Source organism: Saccoglossus kowalevskii, chromosome 14 (genome assembly GCF_978046115.1).
Source record: "Saccoglossus kowalevskii chromosome 14, keSacKowa6.1, whole genome shotgun sequence".
Lineage (NCBI taxonomy): Eukaryota > Metazoa > Hemichordata > Enteropneusta > Harrimaniidae > Saccoglossus > Saccoglossus kowalevskii.
In genome coordinates, this window is record NC_140654.1 from 10,226,880 (window position 1) to 10,245,325 (window position 18,446).

At 33.2% G+C, this 18,446-nt stretch overlaps 1 protein-coding gene across 3 annotated transcripts in view; it reads left to right on the forward strand.

Annotated features, from left to right (window-relative positions):
- LOC100370831 (dual specificity tyrosine-phosphorylation-regulated kinase 4-like) overlaps positions 1-18,446 on the forward strand; it is a 92,874-nt gene that overhangs the window by 57,218 nt on the left and 17,210 nt on the right. The window contains exons 1-3 of one of the 3 annotated variants that reach the window (XM_078005640.2): positions 5,744-5,902; positions 10,827-10,949; positions 18,185-18,336. In XM_078005640.2, the coding sequence (XP_077861766.1) occupies positions 5,744-5,902; positions 10,827-10,949; positions 18,185-18,336 (434 nt within the window). Of the gene's footprint in view, positions 1-5,743; positions 5,903-10,826; positions 10,950-18,184; positions 18,337-18,446 lie in introns of those variants that run through there. The other 2 variants (XM_085507896.1, XM_085507897.1) reach the window with 2 other exon arrangements.

The following is an 18,446-nucleotide window of genomic DNA, read 5'->3' on the forward strand; positions in this document are numbered from 1 at the left end:
ACTGTAGTATGATTTTTAATAGCAATTCAGATTTTATCAGCATACTTTCTATTTTTTTCCCTCTCAATCAAAGTGATGAATTTGTCTTTTGGCACACCAGTTTTGCTTTAATACTGAAGAGCACTCTGAGAACTAGAACAGAAATTAACAACACATATTTACACTTTACACTGTTTCTTACTGAATATGTTGTTAAAGCTTGTTACATACTCCAGTACACTGCTCATAACATGTCTGACACCATGATGTCTACCGTTTTTGTGTAAATAATTGCATTCATCATTTTAAAGCCAGAACAATTTAATTGCACTTTTGAAATGGCCCTCAAAGCGACAACTGTCTAGACCGAGCTTAATTTAAAATTACAGGCACTTGTTCATATTTTCCTTTTGGTGGCTTCAAGATAAATATGTTTGATTAAATTGGTTCTTTATTACAGACTTTGTATTTGAACTTTTAATAGTCAAACAGTGACTTGGATGTTGAAGGACTACAGGAACCATACAGATTACAAAGTCAACATATTTGTTTTAATAAAGTCTCTGTTTTGTTAGTAATTATCACAAGGACATTACAATATCATTCATCAAATTCATTGACATTGATAATGACCTCCCACTAGGAATCTATGCATTAACTGCATCCTCACTCACTGATGGCTTGGACTTGGCAGTAATGTAGATAAAGGTCACAATGAAATACAATCGATACTACTCATATCCCAGTAATACAGAGGAATATCAACCCCAGAACTTCGGTACAGTCTTGCTCTTTGCAAGTTTTTCTTTTCTCATAGTTTGCAGCTTAAATGTCAGATGCAATTTTCATGTTTTTGAGATCTAAAGAAGTAAAGAAAGAATTCAGGCAGCTGGTAAAATAATTTGTTTTATGGTTAGCAGTGTCACTTCTTAAAGTCAAGCACTTGAAAATGTATTTCCTAAGATCCTTTAATTGGTCACTGGTAGCAATTGTGGTTGTCGCATCGGTAGTCCCAAGTTTGTATCCTACCTTAGGCTGAACACCAAAAATAGGGGCCAACCACCATCTTGGATGAGTGTGCTACAGACTCAATGGCCAAGATTCATCCACTAACAAAGTAACAGAATGCAAACCTTGGTTAAGGTCCACAGGTGCTTGTATTCAACCAAGCCTAGTTGACACCAGGATAGCACATTAAATTGCCATTTGTCCTGTAGTTCAAAACATGAATATGGCAATATTTAGCATGAAATGACGTTGATCTTTGATTTGGTTGTCCTTACACTAGAGGTTCTGTTTCAGGTTCTGTTCAATGTATCTGCCTCCTTCAATTTTAAGAGTATGTGCACTAATTCTCAATTTAGTTAGTAAGAGATATAGCAGATCTGTGTAAGGGTTTTTAACAATATTGAGGTATTTTTACAGACCAATTAACTCTATTTAATCTGTATATAGTTCTAAACTTGTTTTTATGGTTTTTACAATTATTATCATCGTATAAATATTTTTTGAAGGCTTCACTAATGTGAGTGTCTCAGGTTCATCTCTGTGAAACTTTTATCCAGTACTCAATCATCAGAATAGTGCTTGAAATTCTGTGAGAATTCTGCCCTAGTTCTAGAAGACAATAATCTATATGATAGATTACTCCTTACTAATTTTTTTATAATCGTGTGCCATTCATTATGTGCTTGTATGTACGTCATTATGGTAATACTGTACCATACTGCGACATTTTGTGGTTAGCACCTCAAACTGTGTGCATGATGCCACATTAGGTAACAGTATGACCAAGTCACTCTACAGGGTTTTTAAAAAACCATGAGTGATTGTTTTCAAATGTGGCTAATGGACATTCATGAGGTCTACTAGCTTTAATATGAAAAACTAAATTGTCTAGACTGAGTAATCTTTATAAATTTTGGCATCTGTATTTGGAGGTTAAACAGATTAACGTGGCTATTAGTGTTAAAGAATAGGGTATTGTTCAATGTTTGTATCACATACACATGTATCCTAATCACCATTAGCAACAGTCTCAGCTTTGTGAGTCTGTTGATGTTAGTTGTTTGTTTTTTTGCACAGTGCTAGAGATGGCTGGTTTGATTCATTTACTTGATTTAGCTGCATGACTTACTGCTCAACGTTATAATAATACTTTCTGGCCAGATCATATTCTACCGAGACAGGCATTCTATAAGCTAGTGACAATAAAAACTGGTCTGTTTTATGTGTGCTGTTTTTCTTTCTTGATGTATACATAATTCAACCATTGTCGTGCATTCCCATAGAATATCTTTCTTTTGTCTGCCTGGAAAAGTAGTATGGTGATGGAATTTTCTAAAATGTTGTTTCCCTAATATAATAATAATTAATCACCTAATTCACTGATAAAAAATCAATGCAGTTGTGTTATACAAGTATTTTAACATTAGGAAGCTTGGAGATAATACTACTATTTCCAAAAATATTTCATTTTACACATTTTCAAACAGCATGTATTTTTTTTCTCAATTTTTTAATTTTATTAGAAAGTAACGATAAATCACTAGTCAAGAGAAATTATTTCATTTTAATGCATTAATCCTGTTACTAATTCCCCCCTCTTGAAAATGGTAGTGTCCAAAACATAACAATCTTGAGATTTTCTGCCTGCAACACAACACCACTGCAGATTAGCTGCAGAAACATTTGTAATCACTGACATATTGCTGCCGTAGGTATGTACTTATTTACTCTATTCATGTACTCAGATGACAGACATAGCTCAATTACTGATACATGGAAACCTCTCTTGATCTTAAAAGAGGGGTGATGGTGTTAAGAATCAGCCAGTCATAAACCATGTGGATGATTCCATGCATACCAAACTCTATTCAACAAGCATTGATGATCCACAACATGTACTGAGTACATTTGTTATTGTGTCTTTGGATGGGATGGACAGTCTCCAAAACCTAATACTGCATGTCAGTATGGTTGTCTAGTCAGATAATTTCTAAAGACTCCTCAGTGCATGCATAGTCCCCTATCTCACCTACAACCTTTCTTACGTGCAGCGTATACACATTACCCACTACACTCAAGTACTCATTAAAGCATGTACTTTTCATCAATTGAATTTCAAAATATAAAAAGCAAACATGTTATTATGCTCATTTCAAAGATTGAAATGAGAAATGTAATAAGAATGCAGTGTGAATGTTGGATTTGAAGATTACTTGCACCAGATTAATTTGGAATTACTTTAATTCATTGTCATCAATGCATTAAGCATCAGTTTTTCGGGTACTATATATTGATCTTGTATTTGGTCTTCTATGTGGAACAAATCATCAATTAGCTACATTCTGACTTTTCTGCCAAGTTTTTAGTGTTTTATTTCGAAATCATAGAATCTGTTTTTAATTTCCAACATGCGTCACATGCCTATCATGTCTCAAGGGTATATATGCACAGACTTGAAAAACTACATGTATGGTGTACTTTGAACACAAGTATTTCAAACCTTTTATTCTAGTTTTTATTACCTAGTATAATTGATTCATGTAATTCTGTATGTCCTGTCATTCAGCAAATACTCAGGAAACATTCATCCTATTCATGTGAGAATGACACTTTAGTGATCCGACTATAAAACAATTGGAAGTTTTGGTGTACGCATCCTCATCTGTATCTTGGACATGCTGACCACATTTAAATTTCACACATGATACATTGTTGTACATCACATATACATCAACACATCTTGGGAGAAATGCCATGTCCATTCATTTTATGATTTTATTGAGAGGCTGAATTGAGGCTATTGCTATGCTAAAAAATCATCAAAATCAAGAATTTCTGTAATTCCAGAATGGTATCCTCACTCTGGTTTGGATGGATTTCGTTCAAAGTTTGTAAATACATTGGACATTATCAATTCGTTGATGTTCGTTTTTCAGATCATCTTCAAAATGACTGACTGGCGGCCATTTTGTTTTAATGAATTTCTGACATGCCTTAATCATATTCAAACTTTATATATAATAATAATAAATACAAGTTTATATAGCGCCTAGTATCCATCGCAGTGATGTTCAATGACGCTTAGTTTCACATATAGGCTTGCTGAAACAGGTAAGATTTGAGTTTGGTTTTGAAGATATATACATCATGTCACACGATTGCACAGGCATTTGTTCGATGATTCATGATGGCCAAATGGCAGCCTTTTTAATGTTAAAAATCCATCAAAATCAACATTTTGTTAATCCAGAACCAGATCTCAGTCATGTATGAATAGATTTTTTTCAAACTTTGTACATACATTGAACATTATCGAGCATGTTGTTTAGTTTTTCAAATACAAAAAAATAAAATAAGTGGCTTTGTTTTACGCAAGCTTGTAAAAATTGACTTTTTCATTCAATGATGGTAGAATCAACAAGAACATGTAAACCTAAGTAATGTACATGATAATCCTAGCATCACTGTGAGTAAGCCCTTCCTTATGCTATCAGATAAAAAACATGAGTAAAAACTAAAACTTTTTTTGTCATTCAAGGTGGTCGAAAGTTATTTACCTAACTGGCTTAGCTTTCTTTTTAGTGATAAATGGAGTTATATAATTTTTGAAATAGCTGGGACCATTGTTTACTTAACTACAATTAATTTGTATTTTCCTCCTTTAATGTTTTATTTATTACTGACCCCAATTGGCTTGGATGAATATAAAGATAACCTCAGGCAAAAGTTGCAAGATGTTTACGAGACAGTTTAAAAAGCTGGTTGTTTTCTGGTGATAAATCAAGACACATACTTCATACTTCAGAATAGGCTAGTGTCAGGAAAACACCTCTGTAGTGTAGTAAACTGATGTAAATTATAATGCACTGATAGGGTCACGGCACTTTCTGCATTTGATACTAGTATGAATTTGAACTCTATGCCACATGCTCCCTTGACAGTTGAAGTAGTTATATGGTGGATGAAATGCTTCAGTGACCTTGGATAAATGTAATAACAAATTAAGAGTGCTGTGACTCCTGTGAACATGGCTTCTATATAAGAATGTAGCAGTATCATTCTTTAAGACTGATAAAAAGTCGTAAACCCTTTTTTTTCAAATTTTTTACATCTGTACATATCAAGGAAAATGTTCACCATGTTGTTTACTTGTAAGTTCTTTATTATGTTGAAGTTGAAAGTGCCACTGTGTAGTTTTAATTGAGATTTTTTTGTGAATCAGTGCTTTTATCTCATATCACATACATTATAGTGTTATTCTAACAAAGTAAACCATATGTATTTGTTATATACCATTGAGTGAATCTATTCTTCATGTCTGCTTACTACATCTTCTTCCTGGCGCCAACAGTGGCTGAGCTGTCACTGTCATTGTTGCATGCATGGTGTCTTCACTCTGAAGTGATGTCCATATCATTCGTTAGTTTGTGTCTTATGGCTTGCTGGATTTTAAACTTCTGTTTATCTTATCAATATCAGCCTTTTTAAGGAAACATCCGGCATCCTCAGTCAATTTTCAATGGCATATCAGACGTGCCAGTTTGTTGCTATAAGAGATCAATAGAAACCAAGTGGCTAAACTCAACAATAGGGAATTTGTTTGTGAAAGGAGAAGATTTACTTAAGTATACATAATACAGAACTGTGGGATACATTGGGCCCTATTGTGTGCAGTCTACTGGCTTTTGTTTGCCTCTTGCTCTGTAGAATAAAAGCAGTTTGCCTCGCACATTAGACATTAGTTTGCAGTAGTGTTATGGGGCGAAAGTTGCGTTTATATGGCCGACCTATGCATCGTCACAAACAAACCGCCAAAGATGTCTATGCACGGAATTCCTTTCCTTTACCGGTGCAACATCGAACAACCCATAGGGTCACTATGTATGTGAAGAAACTTCAGTTTGGAGAGGATCAAGTAAGATGTTTTGTTTACACTTGTTATCCGTACATGAACTTTAATCTTATATTTGAGGTCTTTCTTTACTCTGATCATCTAGTATGTTTTTTTTATCATCTTTAATAATACTTTTTTACTTCAAGAGTGATTGTTTAAATAGGAATGGTGTCAATGATTTTGCGGAGTTTATTTTTTAAAGCCTGTTGACAATGTCAATAGTGACATTTAGAAGTCTTAAGTTACTTTGTAGCTACTATTTGAGACTTCCTTTCACTGTTTTCAACTTAAAACACTTTGGATCATAATGAGAAGTTAAATAAAAATTGTGAACATTGAGCAAACTTATTTGTCTTCAAAATGTAGGGATCTAAGACTTATCTCAACTTATGCAATTCAAGTGTGAAAGTTAAAGCGATGATAGACTACATTATGTTGCTGCAGGCACCTGTTGACTCAGACTTGAAAAGAAACTTTTGTGTACGTGCTGAGTCGTCTGCGTTCACAATTTTCAGACTTGTCAATTCAAAAGGTGCGTGGGGTATAATCAGCCACGAATGAATGGTTTAATTTGTCATGTGAATAAGAATAGTGGAGGTCAATTGATGTGTTTAAAATATCTTCTCTGGTATATAACATTATCGTGCTGGGTGACAGCTTGAGATATATGTAGTCATGTTTACACTTAATTTGCTGTTAATGTTGTTTATTATGTATTAACAGGCTTCGTTCAAAGTTCGAAATTTGTAAACTGTATGACCTAATGTCTATTCATCTCCATTAGTTCACTTAATAATTAATTACATTTAATCACCTTTTGCTATTTTAACATTGACGTCACATTCCAGACATTAAAAGAATTTATTCAGGGGCGTTTGTTGATTTTGTTTTGTGACTACTGCCTCCATACTGTATGAAAAGTCCTATCAAAAACCAGTTGACACGTCTACTAAGATGAAATAGTTCATGCCTACTTAAGGCTCGTCTATGCGTTACTGTGAAACTGCACCTCAGTTCGTCAAGGTATTTAGGCCAACTCGAAATACAATGGTAGTGTCACTAGGACTATCCATAGAAGCCATTACACCAAACCTCAAAGGGTTTCTGTCCCAACAAAAACGACAGGATATATGCTAGGATATATGTAGAACAGGTTGTATCATGAATAGAGGCAACTTTTATGCAAAATTCAGAATATTTCTAGTGCATACACGCTATTTTCAACAAGACTGTCACATAAAATAATTGGTACTAATCTGAAAGACGATTCAGGGCCAAGTTATTCATTATCAGTATAAAATCTATTCTAATTGGATATGTTCTTGCCAAGCGTGCACAAGGACACTTGCTTCTCTAATGTTTTCAAATAAAACAATTAGGACTGTTCTCTGTATAATATGAGAACTTCAGAATTAGTTTCTTTATCTTCTGGAGACTCGTAGTGTACCCTTTGCTCATTCATTCATTCATTCATTCATTCATTCATTCATTCATTCATTCATTCATTCATTCATTCCCACTATACATGTAATTGCATTATTTGGACTTTTATTGTTAACTATATACCGGTAAGCATAACAATTAATGATTGTAAAAATGAACAAAGAACCTACTAATTGATATATTTGATTGGAATGTGTTTTGAAACATTGCCAAGTGTAACTAGCAATTTGTACATGTAAATTAGTTACCTGCTCATTTTATCTGTCTTTGCCTGGCTTTACCTCCCTAAAATATTTCTTCCTATAATAAAGTTTAGTTTCATGCGATATTTCAAATCTCAAAGTATTTACAATATCCATTTTTGTAAGATATGATGGCACGACAAGATGGCACATACATTTTGTAACAGAAACTGTATTTCAGGGCTATTTCTTATTGTCATGGCAATAATACGTCATATGTTTTATGAACCTAGACCTTGTCGAACTCAAGCACTTGTAACTTCTAAAGTTCCACAAAGTTGCATACATTAATCTTAATATGAATTTTGGCCATGCAGTCACCGGATCAACCCCTTTTTGAACTCTGGTCTACTGGTCATGGGTTTGTTTCAACAACAACTACACTACCAGCGATATCGATCAATGGTTGTTAAATTTGATGAAATCATCCATTATGCTGTGGAGTGGCTTTTCTAACATTTATTGAGTGTCAGTTGTGATTGCCTACACATGGTGTTAATCCCAGGATACATGAAATCACTGAAGAGAGACTCTCTGGAGTTGTAAATGTATTGTTGACTTCATGAATGATTGGTCATAAAAAAAGTACAAAACATCAGAATGTCAATGCTTTGTATTTTTATTTTGAAAAACTAGAGCACTTTTTATTACGTATTTCAGTCATTGCCATGGAAACACAATGCAAGAAATATAACTTGATCAGCCTAGTTGAGTGGATTCTTACCTAATTGTGAATATCATGTTAATTACAACTTCAGTTGGTCTTTCAAGGATGTGTGTTAATCATTGAAATGAAAGAAAAACACATAATTGACATAGAACACACAATTATCGTAGATCAGACAAGTAGTTTATGACACAATAGTATGTCTTTCCTGAATAACCAATCCATTTCCACTAATGAGTCGTGATTAGTTGTGACACTAAATTACATTTGTGCTGTAATCGTGACTACAGCAAGTTTGCTCAAAGGAAATGCTTTAAAGAAGTGTAGTATTGCCTTTCTTTGGTAAACCAAACTAACCCTAACATTATGTTTTGCTTCAGGTACAATAAAGTACCATGCTCCTTTTCCTTTGTCTTCATGTTATCAAGAAGTATATACTACTGGTAGTTTTCACTTCTGGTATTAAATTTCAATCACTTTGCTTGACTGATTTCTTGGTTTTGTTTTGTGTATAATTCAAGACTGCATGACTAACTCAATACTAAGTCTCATTTGTTATGTCATTATCATAAAATTCAGCATGGTTACTGAACTGCTGTAAAGCTCTCTGTATATATGCATTCAACACATATTTATTTTCATAATATTACTTTAAATTGCTATTTCCCAGTCATATGTTTGATTCAGGTTTCAGAAATCTGGCCTTAAAATTTCTCAATTTCTTCACTGATAATTTATTAACTTACGCTTGAATATGTAAGGATGACTTGATTTTACATTCACTGATGTCTGGCTGTAACTCTTGATGAATTCTGGTTGCTTTCTTCTCCTTTATTCCCTCAAGACAGATAAGCCCCAAGTTAGATTACCATGGAGATGACCATCCCCTGTGTGACTCGATGAATTCACCGAGAACACCCAGGAACACCAATTATATGCATGGCTTCAAGCACTTTGTTGATGTTAAGAATGGAATTGACACCAATATTCCTCAGGCGATGGGTGTGACAGCTCAACCCCTTTAAGATGTCTGTCAAATTTGATGTCACAACTGTGAAGTCTATTTCATTATAGGTTTTTAAAATGTTTATTTGGAAATTTAGGTTCTGAAATAGCACTTTATGACACTAGCATTAAAGATGAAAACACCTTACTCTTCAATGATCTTGGCTGGATGTTACTGCTGTTGTAAAACAGGTTGACAGGTGTAGTCATGGTGAAATTAAACTGTTGTGATCAAAAACTCATTGGTGCTTCCATAATGTGAATGTGTGAAATTTCTTACCCTTGGAACCACAGACTGTCCTTTATTGCATGGTTGCATTTGGTCTACTTGGATGGAATATACGGCAACATTAAATTGAGTCTAGCTTACCGTAAAGATATCCTTCAGTTTTCTACACTTGATTGCGTATCGCTAATCTCTCAATCCTCATATTGACATTGACATCTTCATTAAGCTTTCAAAAATATTTCCAAACTAATCAACCTTCTTACTTTACAGTTGTCATTTATGTAACAGCAGTACATATTTTATTTCCAAGTGTCATGCAAGATAATTTGTATTCACAAGATCATGCATGTTTTATGTTCTTTTTAGTTAGGTGTATGTATATACATGTAGTTCTGTTTTTCTGTATCTAGGTCTAAACATTTTATAGCCAACATCTAACGACATACCTTACTTTCTAAGGGAAGAGAGCACTTGGCTTGCCTATCACGTGCCTGAACGCAGAAGGACTAATTAGCACTCTTTCAATCCATACCATTTTAAAGAGATTTTAGTAGCACAGCTCCCTTACTTGCTTTACTGTGTTTAGGAGAGTTATTTTTAGCTTCCATGACATTTTAAAAAGGCAAAGCCTGTTTAAATAATATACCATACCTTCATATGTTAATAGTCGGTTATTGTACCAGCTTTTGATTCAAACTACAAGAAAATTAAATATAACTATACAGACACTCAACTTCAAGGATAGTCCAAATGAATGGGGAAAAAATGCATCTGCAGGAAAAGTGTTAATGAAAGAACATATTATTATATGTAACAAAGTAAATTATATGTAATAAGTGAAAAGACTGCAGAGCTAAAAGAATTGAAATAAGTTTAATCTGATTTTCTGTCATGGTCACAATTTAAGTTACTATAAGTTATTTTGTTTCATGCATACTGTGCAACAAGCTTTCTGTGTTGTTACAGTTTAATGCTTCTTCAACTTGTCTGTGTGACCAACTTCTATTTTTCCCCATTTACTAGCTGACATGACTGATTCAAACCCCTGCTAATCTTGTATGATCCTGCAGCCAATGGCTGCTCTGTTATGTTTCCATGGAAACTGATTGTATTTGTGTTGCTTTGCATTTCATGTTTATTTAAATAAAACTGGCAATGGTTTAAAAAAAAAAAAATCAAAATACAGAAACTGTGGATGGTGTCGATTTTGAGAAGATAGACCTGTGTTTAAAACAGTCCATTTTCATTTGTTAGTATGAATTCTTCAACCTCCTCCGTTTATATAAACCTTCTTGTATGTTTACCTTGGTTACCGATACATTTAATATTAACCTCCCCCCTGTTTGTGCTTAATTACAGAGTCCACGAGATGCAATTCACCGAAATAGTCTTGTACATGAGAAGTACAATAAAACTATATCGCACAATGGTAAAGCTAAAACCTCAAATAGTAAAAAGAATTCAGAGAATCTACTTACAGAGGTAAATATTCAAATACGCTTTACATGTGTTTCCTAAGAGTAATGTTGTTGTCACCACACCAGTGTTGACACAAATATCTAATACACCTTTCCTATAAATCATATACCCTCTTGTTACTGAGCACTACCATGACGTCAAAATGACGTATATGAATGAAGGCAATGTCATTAAAATTGACAACTATGTTTGGTTGGGTAATCGTTCTTCATCTAGAATACAGTAAAATCACTCAAAAACAGGATCTTCATTGATGGATGTTGACAGATTAAAACAATATTGACGATTTTAATGGCTTTTGTTTTGCCTATTTACGTCATTGAAGCGCTTCGTCACTAGAGGGCACGATTACCTCGGCATGTGTACTGGAGAAAGTAAAATACGCCTGTTACATTCACCTGCCAATATTTAAGTCAGTGTTTGACAGTGATCACAGAGGAAGTACCAGAATGGTCTCTATTACTATTACGGCGAAACTTGGCCAATGCACCACAGTGATCACAGAGGACGTACCAGAATGGTCTCTATTACTATTATACGGCGAAACTTGGCCAATGCACCACAGTGATCACAGTGGACGTACCAGAATGGTCTCTATTACTATTACGGCGAAACTTGGCCAATGCACCACAGTGATCACAGAGGACGTACCAGAATGGTCTCTATTACTATTATACGGCGAAACTTGGCCAATGCACCACAGTGATCACAGAGGAAGTACCAGAATGGTCTCTATTACTATTATACGGCGAAACTTGGCCAATGCACCACAGTGATCACAGTGGACGTACCAGAATGGTCTCTATTACTATTATACGGCGAAACTTGGCCAATGCACCACAGTGATCACAGTGGACGTACCAGAATGGTCTCTATTACTATTATACGGCGAAACTTGGCCAATGCACCACAGTGATCACAGAGGACGTACCAAAATGGTCTCTATTACTATTATACAGCGAAACTTGGCCAATGCACCACAGTGATCACAGAGGAAGTACCAGAATGGTCTCTATTACTATTATATGGCAAAACTTGGCCAATGCAACACAGTGAACACAGAGGAAGTACCAGAATGGTCTCTATTACTATTATACGGCGAAACTTGGCCAATGCACCACAGTGATCACAGAGGACGTACCAGAATGGTCTCTATTACTATTATACAGCAAAACTTGGCCACAGTCACATCACAACTTGTAATGCTCAATTTATATTCAGAGCGCTTTATAGATGAATTGTTTTACACAAGCAAATATATGAGCAAGAGACTGGAAAATCTGTTTATTAAAAGTGATCAGTTTGGTTTTGAGCATCGTACTAGTTCAGTGTAATTACCACATTAACGAGTAGGGAGAGTTGAAGCATAATATTATTGCTCAGTCACATTTCATTTGAAACCATACTGGGAAAAACATTTGATCTCCACACATCGGAATTACTAACTTAACATATTGTATGTTTTCCCAAAAAGCTATAATGGCACATATTGACATTTTATTTTAATAGGTGACTTATGTACATGTATCATGAAAATAATACGCTTTTGTGTGTGTGTGTGTGTGTATGTGTGTGTGAGCGTTTCTTTTACCTCACTAGATTTGGTAGATGTTTGGAAAACTAGAATAATTTCATCAGTTATTAGGTTTAATTCCCATCGCCAGGGTATTTTGTCTGCTACACTCCAATTCCAAACATATTTTGACAAAATAGGCTGACAAGGCCTCTATTTGCGAACCATGCACAATTCATGAAAGCAAATCAACAGTTGTATATACCCTCATTCTAAAACATGTATGTACAAGTAGATTGACTGGTTCCCTGTGAAGGAAGAATGATGCACTTATTAATAGTGCATTTTCAAGCTACTGAATACTACAATGTAAGAGTATTTTGCCAGAGCTTTAATGTGGTAATCATCAGGTGAGGCAAAGATGCCTGATTATACAATGATGGATGTAAACAACAAAGTAATGAATTCCTGCACAAAGTAGTTAATTAGTAGTCATATCTGCATCATTGACTTCTCCATAGTTTTCAATATGTCTTGGTTTGACTTATCGGATAATTACATGGATTATGTTTCAGCAACATATATATTACATGTAGGTACTTATTTTGACCTCCTGCTTTTTTTTGTGTGCTCAATCAAGTTTTGTTATTGCGTTTCTTTATGAAGAATTGCCTTGAAGTCTTCACTTCATAGTAAACTCAGACAATTTTTATTAGCCTGTATCATCATAGATGGAAGGTAAAGGTATATATTGCATATTCGTTGTGTTGCAGTGACTCTGTCATGAAACTTTAAACTTGTGGTTACAGCAACTCAAACATCTTTTTTTCCAATTTCTTTCAAACTTGGATACTATGTTAACCAGTTCGGTATCTAGACCAAGTTCAATTCTGTAAAGTTCAATAAAAAAAATTAATTTAATTAATTAATTCAGTACATGTAGTATTATTTGAGTAGCATGAATATTAATTTATTTAATATGTAATTATGATGACTTCATTGTTCTTGTCCATTTTTGGCTAGAATTAGCCACACCTAAATGTTAGCCAGTATTTTTCACATAAAATGTTTAGATATATTATTGCATTTTTGCAGTTTTTCCCTGCAAAGAAAAGATTGTGCATTATTAGTTTGTATCAATCCATCTATTTGTTTTTTAATAAAGATTCTCAATGAACAAGATTGTAATAGTTACAGTTTTTTAATTTACAACTTTACCTTTAACAACTTTAATTGACTATGTAGTGCTTTGACATTTACATTTACTAAATAAAAGTAATTAATAAATGTACATAATAAATATGAAAGTTTAAGGGGTCAATATTGTAGTGCTTTTTTTAAAAAATTAATGACAGAGTTAACAGCTAATTTACATAATTTGAACAAATTAAGTTTTTAAACAATTGTCTTAATCACTTACACATTTGATACAGGACATAGGTAATTATTTTGTACTACCAATAATAAGTCATTGTCTTACAAGTATGAAAAACAATTCATTAATTCATAGTGACTTGTATATTATGCTCAGTGAAATCTAATTTGTTAGTTTCAGCATGTGTTAGAGCTATGAAATGTCCAAAAATCGTAGAAATAATTAATTATAATTTAAAAGCTTCTTTTCAATGTAATGTGATATTGTACTGTAAGAATTCTAAGCTTGAACTTGGCATTTTGAAGGCAAGTTTTTGCAATATAGATGCCTCATGCAGACTATTTGTTTGTACTTGTTGCCTGTTTTCAAGAAGAAGTCCATGGGCATCCAAGGGAAATGAAATGCACGCCAGTCCATAAGAACATTTTGAATAATTTACATTACAGTATTAGCTCTACATGTAAATAATAATAATATTAAATAATAATTTATTAGAAGTGCATGTGCGAATGAAATAGAGCAGAATAGATACAATATTCAATATTCAGATTTCACAATATGAACTTGTAAGCTATCCAATGAACAGTGTACTGTTAAGCTGTCTGCATCTTTTTCTTAGTTAGCTTGTTTTATCCTAAGCTGTTCAAATCTTAATTGTCATAACTTATTTCATCTTATTATCTAATGACGTATGGATAGTTAGTAGGGACAACCTAATAAGCCATTCAGTTTGATGTAGGTGAATAGAATAGAGTGAAATAGAAAAGACATCCAAAATACTGTAGAATACTTTATTTTCGCTTGGAATTTATTTTCGCTGAAGGGATTATTCCGTGAAAATAAAATCCGGTGAATATACATTTTTTCCTATATTTTATATTAATCTCATCAAAAATCAGTGAAAATAAATTCCAAGCAAAACGCCCAAAAAGCCTTTTCAGCGAAAATAAAGTATTCCACAGTATGCTGCATTAATATTGTAAAGATAACATTTCTTTTTTTTAATTCAATTATATATATATATATAAAATTATATATATATATATATAAAATGAATGTACATGAATGATCTGTTGAGGAGAGTTTGTCTGAAATCCAACCAAAGCAGACTTTTTCTCTCTCATGAAGTGCATCTTTATTGGAGGTGTAGTAAACATATGTTTTTGTAGAAGTGTGTGTGTGTGTGTGTGTGTGCGTGTGTGCGTGCGCGTGCGTGCGTGCGTGCGTGTGTGTGCACTTAGGTACCATTTCTATTTTAAAAATTGCTGACTGTAAATCAGGTAGTTTTTCGTCTTGTACATCTGCTTTGTTGGCGATACACTGACAGAACAGATAGTGTATATGCTGCTTCCTAAGAATGTATAAGGACCTTGAGTTATTTGTCTTGTTTGATAGACCTGCAGAAATACTAGACTTTTAAAAGAGCTGCCTACATTTTATACTTTGCATTGAAAGCAGATACAAAAGAAATACATTTCAAAGATTGTTCTTTAAAAATTGATTTCTAAAGAATTTCTGGAAAGGTGAGATGATAAACTATACAAAAACTGGCGAAGAAAGGAAAACTGTTGTAAATAGATGAGACAGTATTTAAAATCACAAGAACACAGAGGTAGATGAATTCAGTGTGTTGTCAATGCAAAAATTATCTTTTTTTTTTCAAATCAGGCTTGTGCATTCCAAAGTCCAGTAATAATTAACCTATAGCCTGTTACTGCAACTCCATGTACGTTTTGTGGCCTGCATTTCTTTTCATATATTCCTTGGCATTGGAAGTTTGACAAAAATGTGCATGTTAATAAATAAATCCAGTTATGATGCTCTGATGGAATGAGGCTGTTGTAATTAGTATAGTACATGCTCTTGCATATATGATAGACATATGTCTAGGTTCAAAATAAGTCATATTTTTATAACAAATATTTAATATACAATTTAAAATTAGCAATTTCTGGTTTACCTTTGTTTCTATTGGATAGATTTCGGTACACTAGTATGAAGCTAAAAGTACAAGACTTAAATGTAAGCATTCTAAGATCGAAGAAGGCAATTGTATTTTCAATTGCTCAAATCCCCCCCAAAAAAAGAGATTAATAAGGTTGATTGTACCTTGCATGATTTTTAATAACAAAAGTGAGAGATTAATGGAATACTACCTCAATGAAATGAATTCTATGGTTACTCAGAACACACCTGTGTGACGTTTTTTAAGATGATTGTGCTGTAACCTTGATCCTAGCAATTTCTTTTTTCAGTACTTTGATTCCAATTTATATGTGGGATCATTATTCTATTTGTATCTCAGTTGTAAGATTAACTCCCAATTTCACAAAAACAAAATAACATTCCTTTCACTAGTCCTCTAGTCTTGTGATATGCATCAATGCCAGTCATCATTCACAAAATCTATCGACCATTAAAGCATGCGCATGCATGACACAGTGAATGAAAATAGAAATAACAAACGTGTTGTTGTGACTGAAACACAGCCTCCCTTGTTCTGAAAGTTAAGCAACTCAATAATATATATTTGGGTCAGTACAACCTAATTACAGAAGTGTCAATGTAATAAACTATTTTATGTCTTCAGTATATTGACATCTTGTCTATATAAATAATGATTTCATTACTATAAACGCAATAATTTTTAATTCAATTCTCCACTTGTTTTTTAGCTCCGCTGTCGACTTTGTCGAGCGGAGCTTATCATATGAGTGATTGTCCGTCGTCGTCAATGTTTTACTTTTTCGCCTTCTTCTTAAAAACTACAAGCCTGAATGCTTTGATACTTGGTGTGTATGTACCTGGAGTAGACCTCTCTTAGATTTGTTCATTTCATGATGACAATTCTCTAATTTTGGTGAATACTTTTGTAATTTTTGGTAAAAAGTGATATTTTTGACTTCTTGTTAAAAACCGCAAATCCAATTGCTTTGATATTGCATATATAGATGCTACATGTGGACCTTTCTCAGATTTGTTCATTTCGTGATGATATCTTCAATTCTCTAATTTTGGAGAATATTTTTGTCATTTTTGGTAAATAGTGATATTTTTGACTTCTTGTTAAAAACCGCAAGTCTAATTGCTTTGATATTACATATCTAGGTACTACATGTGGACCTTTCTCAGATTTGTATCATTTTGTGATGATATCCTCAATTCTCTAATTTTGGTAAATATTTTTGTCATTTTTGGTAAATAGCGATATTTTTGACTTCTTGTTAAAAACCGCAAATCCAATTGCTTTGATATTACATATATAGATACTACATGTGGACCTTTCTCAGATTTGTTTATTTCATGATGATATCTTCAATTCTCTAATTTTGGAGAATATTTTTGTCATTTTTGGTAAATAGTGATATTTTTGACTTCTTGTTAAAAACTGCAAGTCTAATTGCTTTGATACTATACATATTGTTCATTTTCTAATGATATCTTCTGTTCTTTAATTGAAATGTGCCTTGCTAACAGAGGAGCTATCTCAGCCGAGAGGCTACTTGTTTTAGTTTAACAATAGTTTTAATTTGCATATTATGCAATGTCACTCTCAAACATGCCAATCAATTGATCAATTCCCATTTCCTATGTGAAAAAAACAGCGAAATTACACACCAGTTTACATTGTCAGAATATCAACCATATAACTATACTCTGAGTGACAGAATCAAACTAAAAATTACAGACACATAACATGTACAAACATATAAACATGATCGAAACACAAGATTTGAACTACTCTGCAAATGCACCTTGCTACTGTATTAGACACGTTCCCTGTTCCCTCAAATTCTTTTTCAGCAGATTTGTCAGAATGTGTTAATACCATATGTATTCAGTCATATGTGAATAATAGGCAGTCATTTGGCTTTAAAATAGGAGTTTTAGACAGTTCACAGTGAAAAAAAATAAATATTGATATTCCACATAATGGTTTTAATTTTGTTGGTAATAAAAAGTATAGAAAAATATTTATTTTATAGATTATTCACAGTTCTTTCATTTTTGCAAATGAACATTTTCTTTCTTTGAAATATTCTTATTCTGTTTTTTCTAAGCTATTCATTTAACATATTGTTAACCAATGAAAAAAAAATTTTTATTTCTAAAGATGCAACAAAGATATTATCATTAAATGAACGCTTTGTCCAATAATAACAACTTATTGTCAAAACAGAGTTTGTCTATTCACGCTAGTAACAATAAATGTTATTTTTGAATAAATGTAGGCAGAAAAAAACTACAAAAACATACATTTGCCTCTAATTTAGGTGTTGGAAGGATTGATATATTCCACCTAAATTAGAAATTACTTATTTGTAATGTGCTTTTTATATTTCATTGCAGACTAAGTTACCGTCCACAACGTCAGGCACAACATTTCCACAAATTACACACAAAACTACTAGCAATGTGGAGACACTACCACATCTCAGTAACACTTACGGCAATATCATGGGACAGCAGCAACAACAAAATAGTAGGCCAAACACTTATATGTAAGTATGAATAAACTAAATGTTATGTATTTAAAGCAGGTGACAAAATAAACAGAAAACCATTATCTCCCTATCAATGTCTCTTACAATACTGTAGAATACTTTATTTT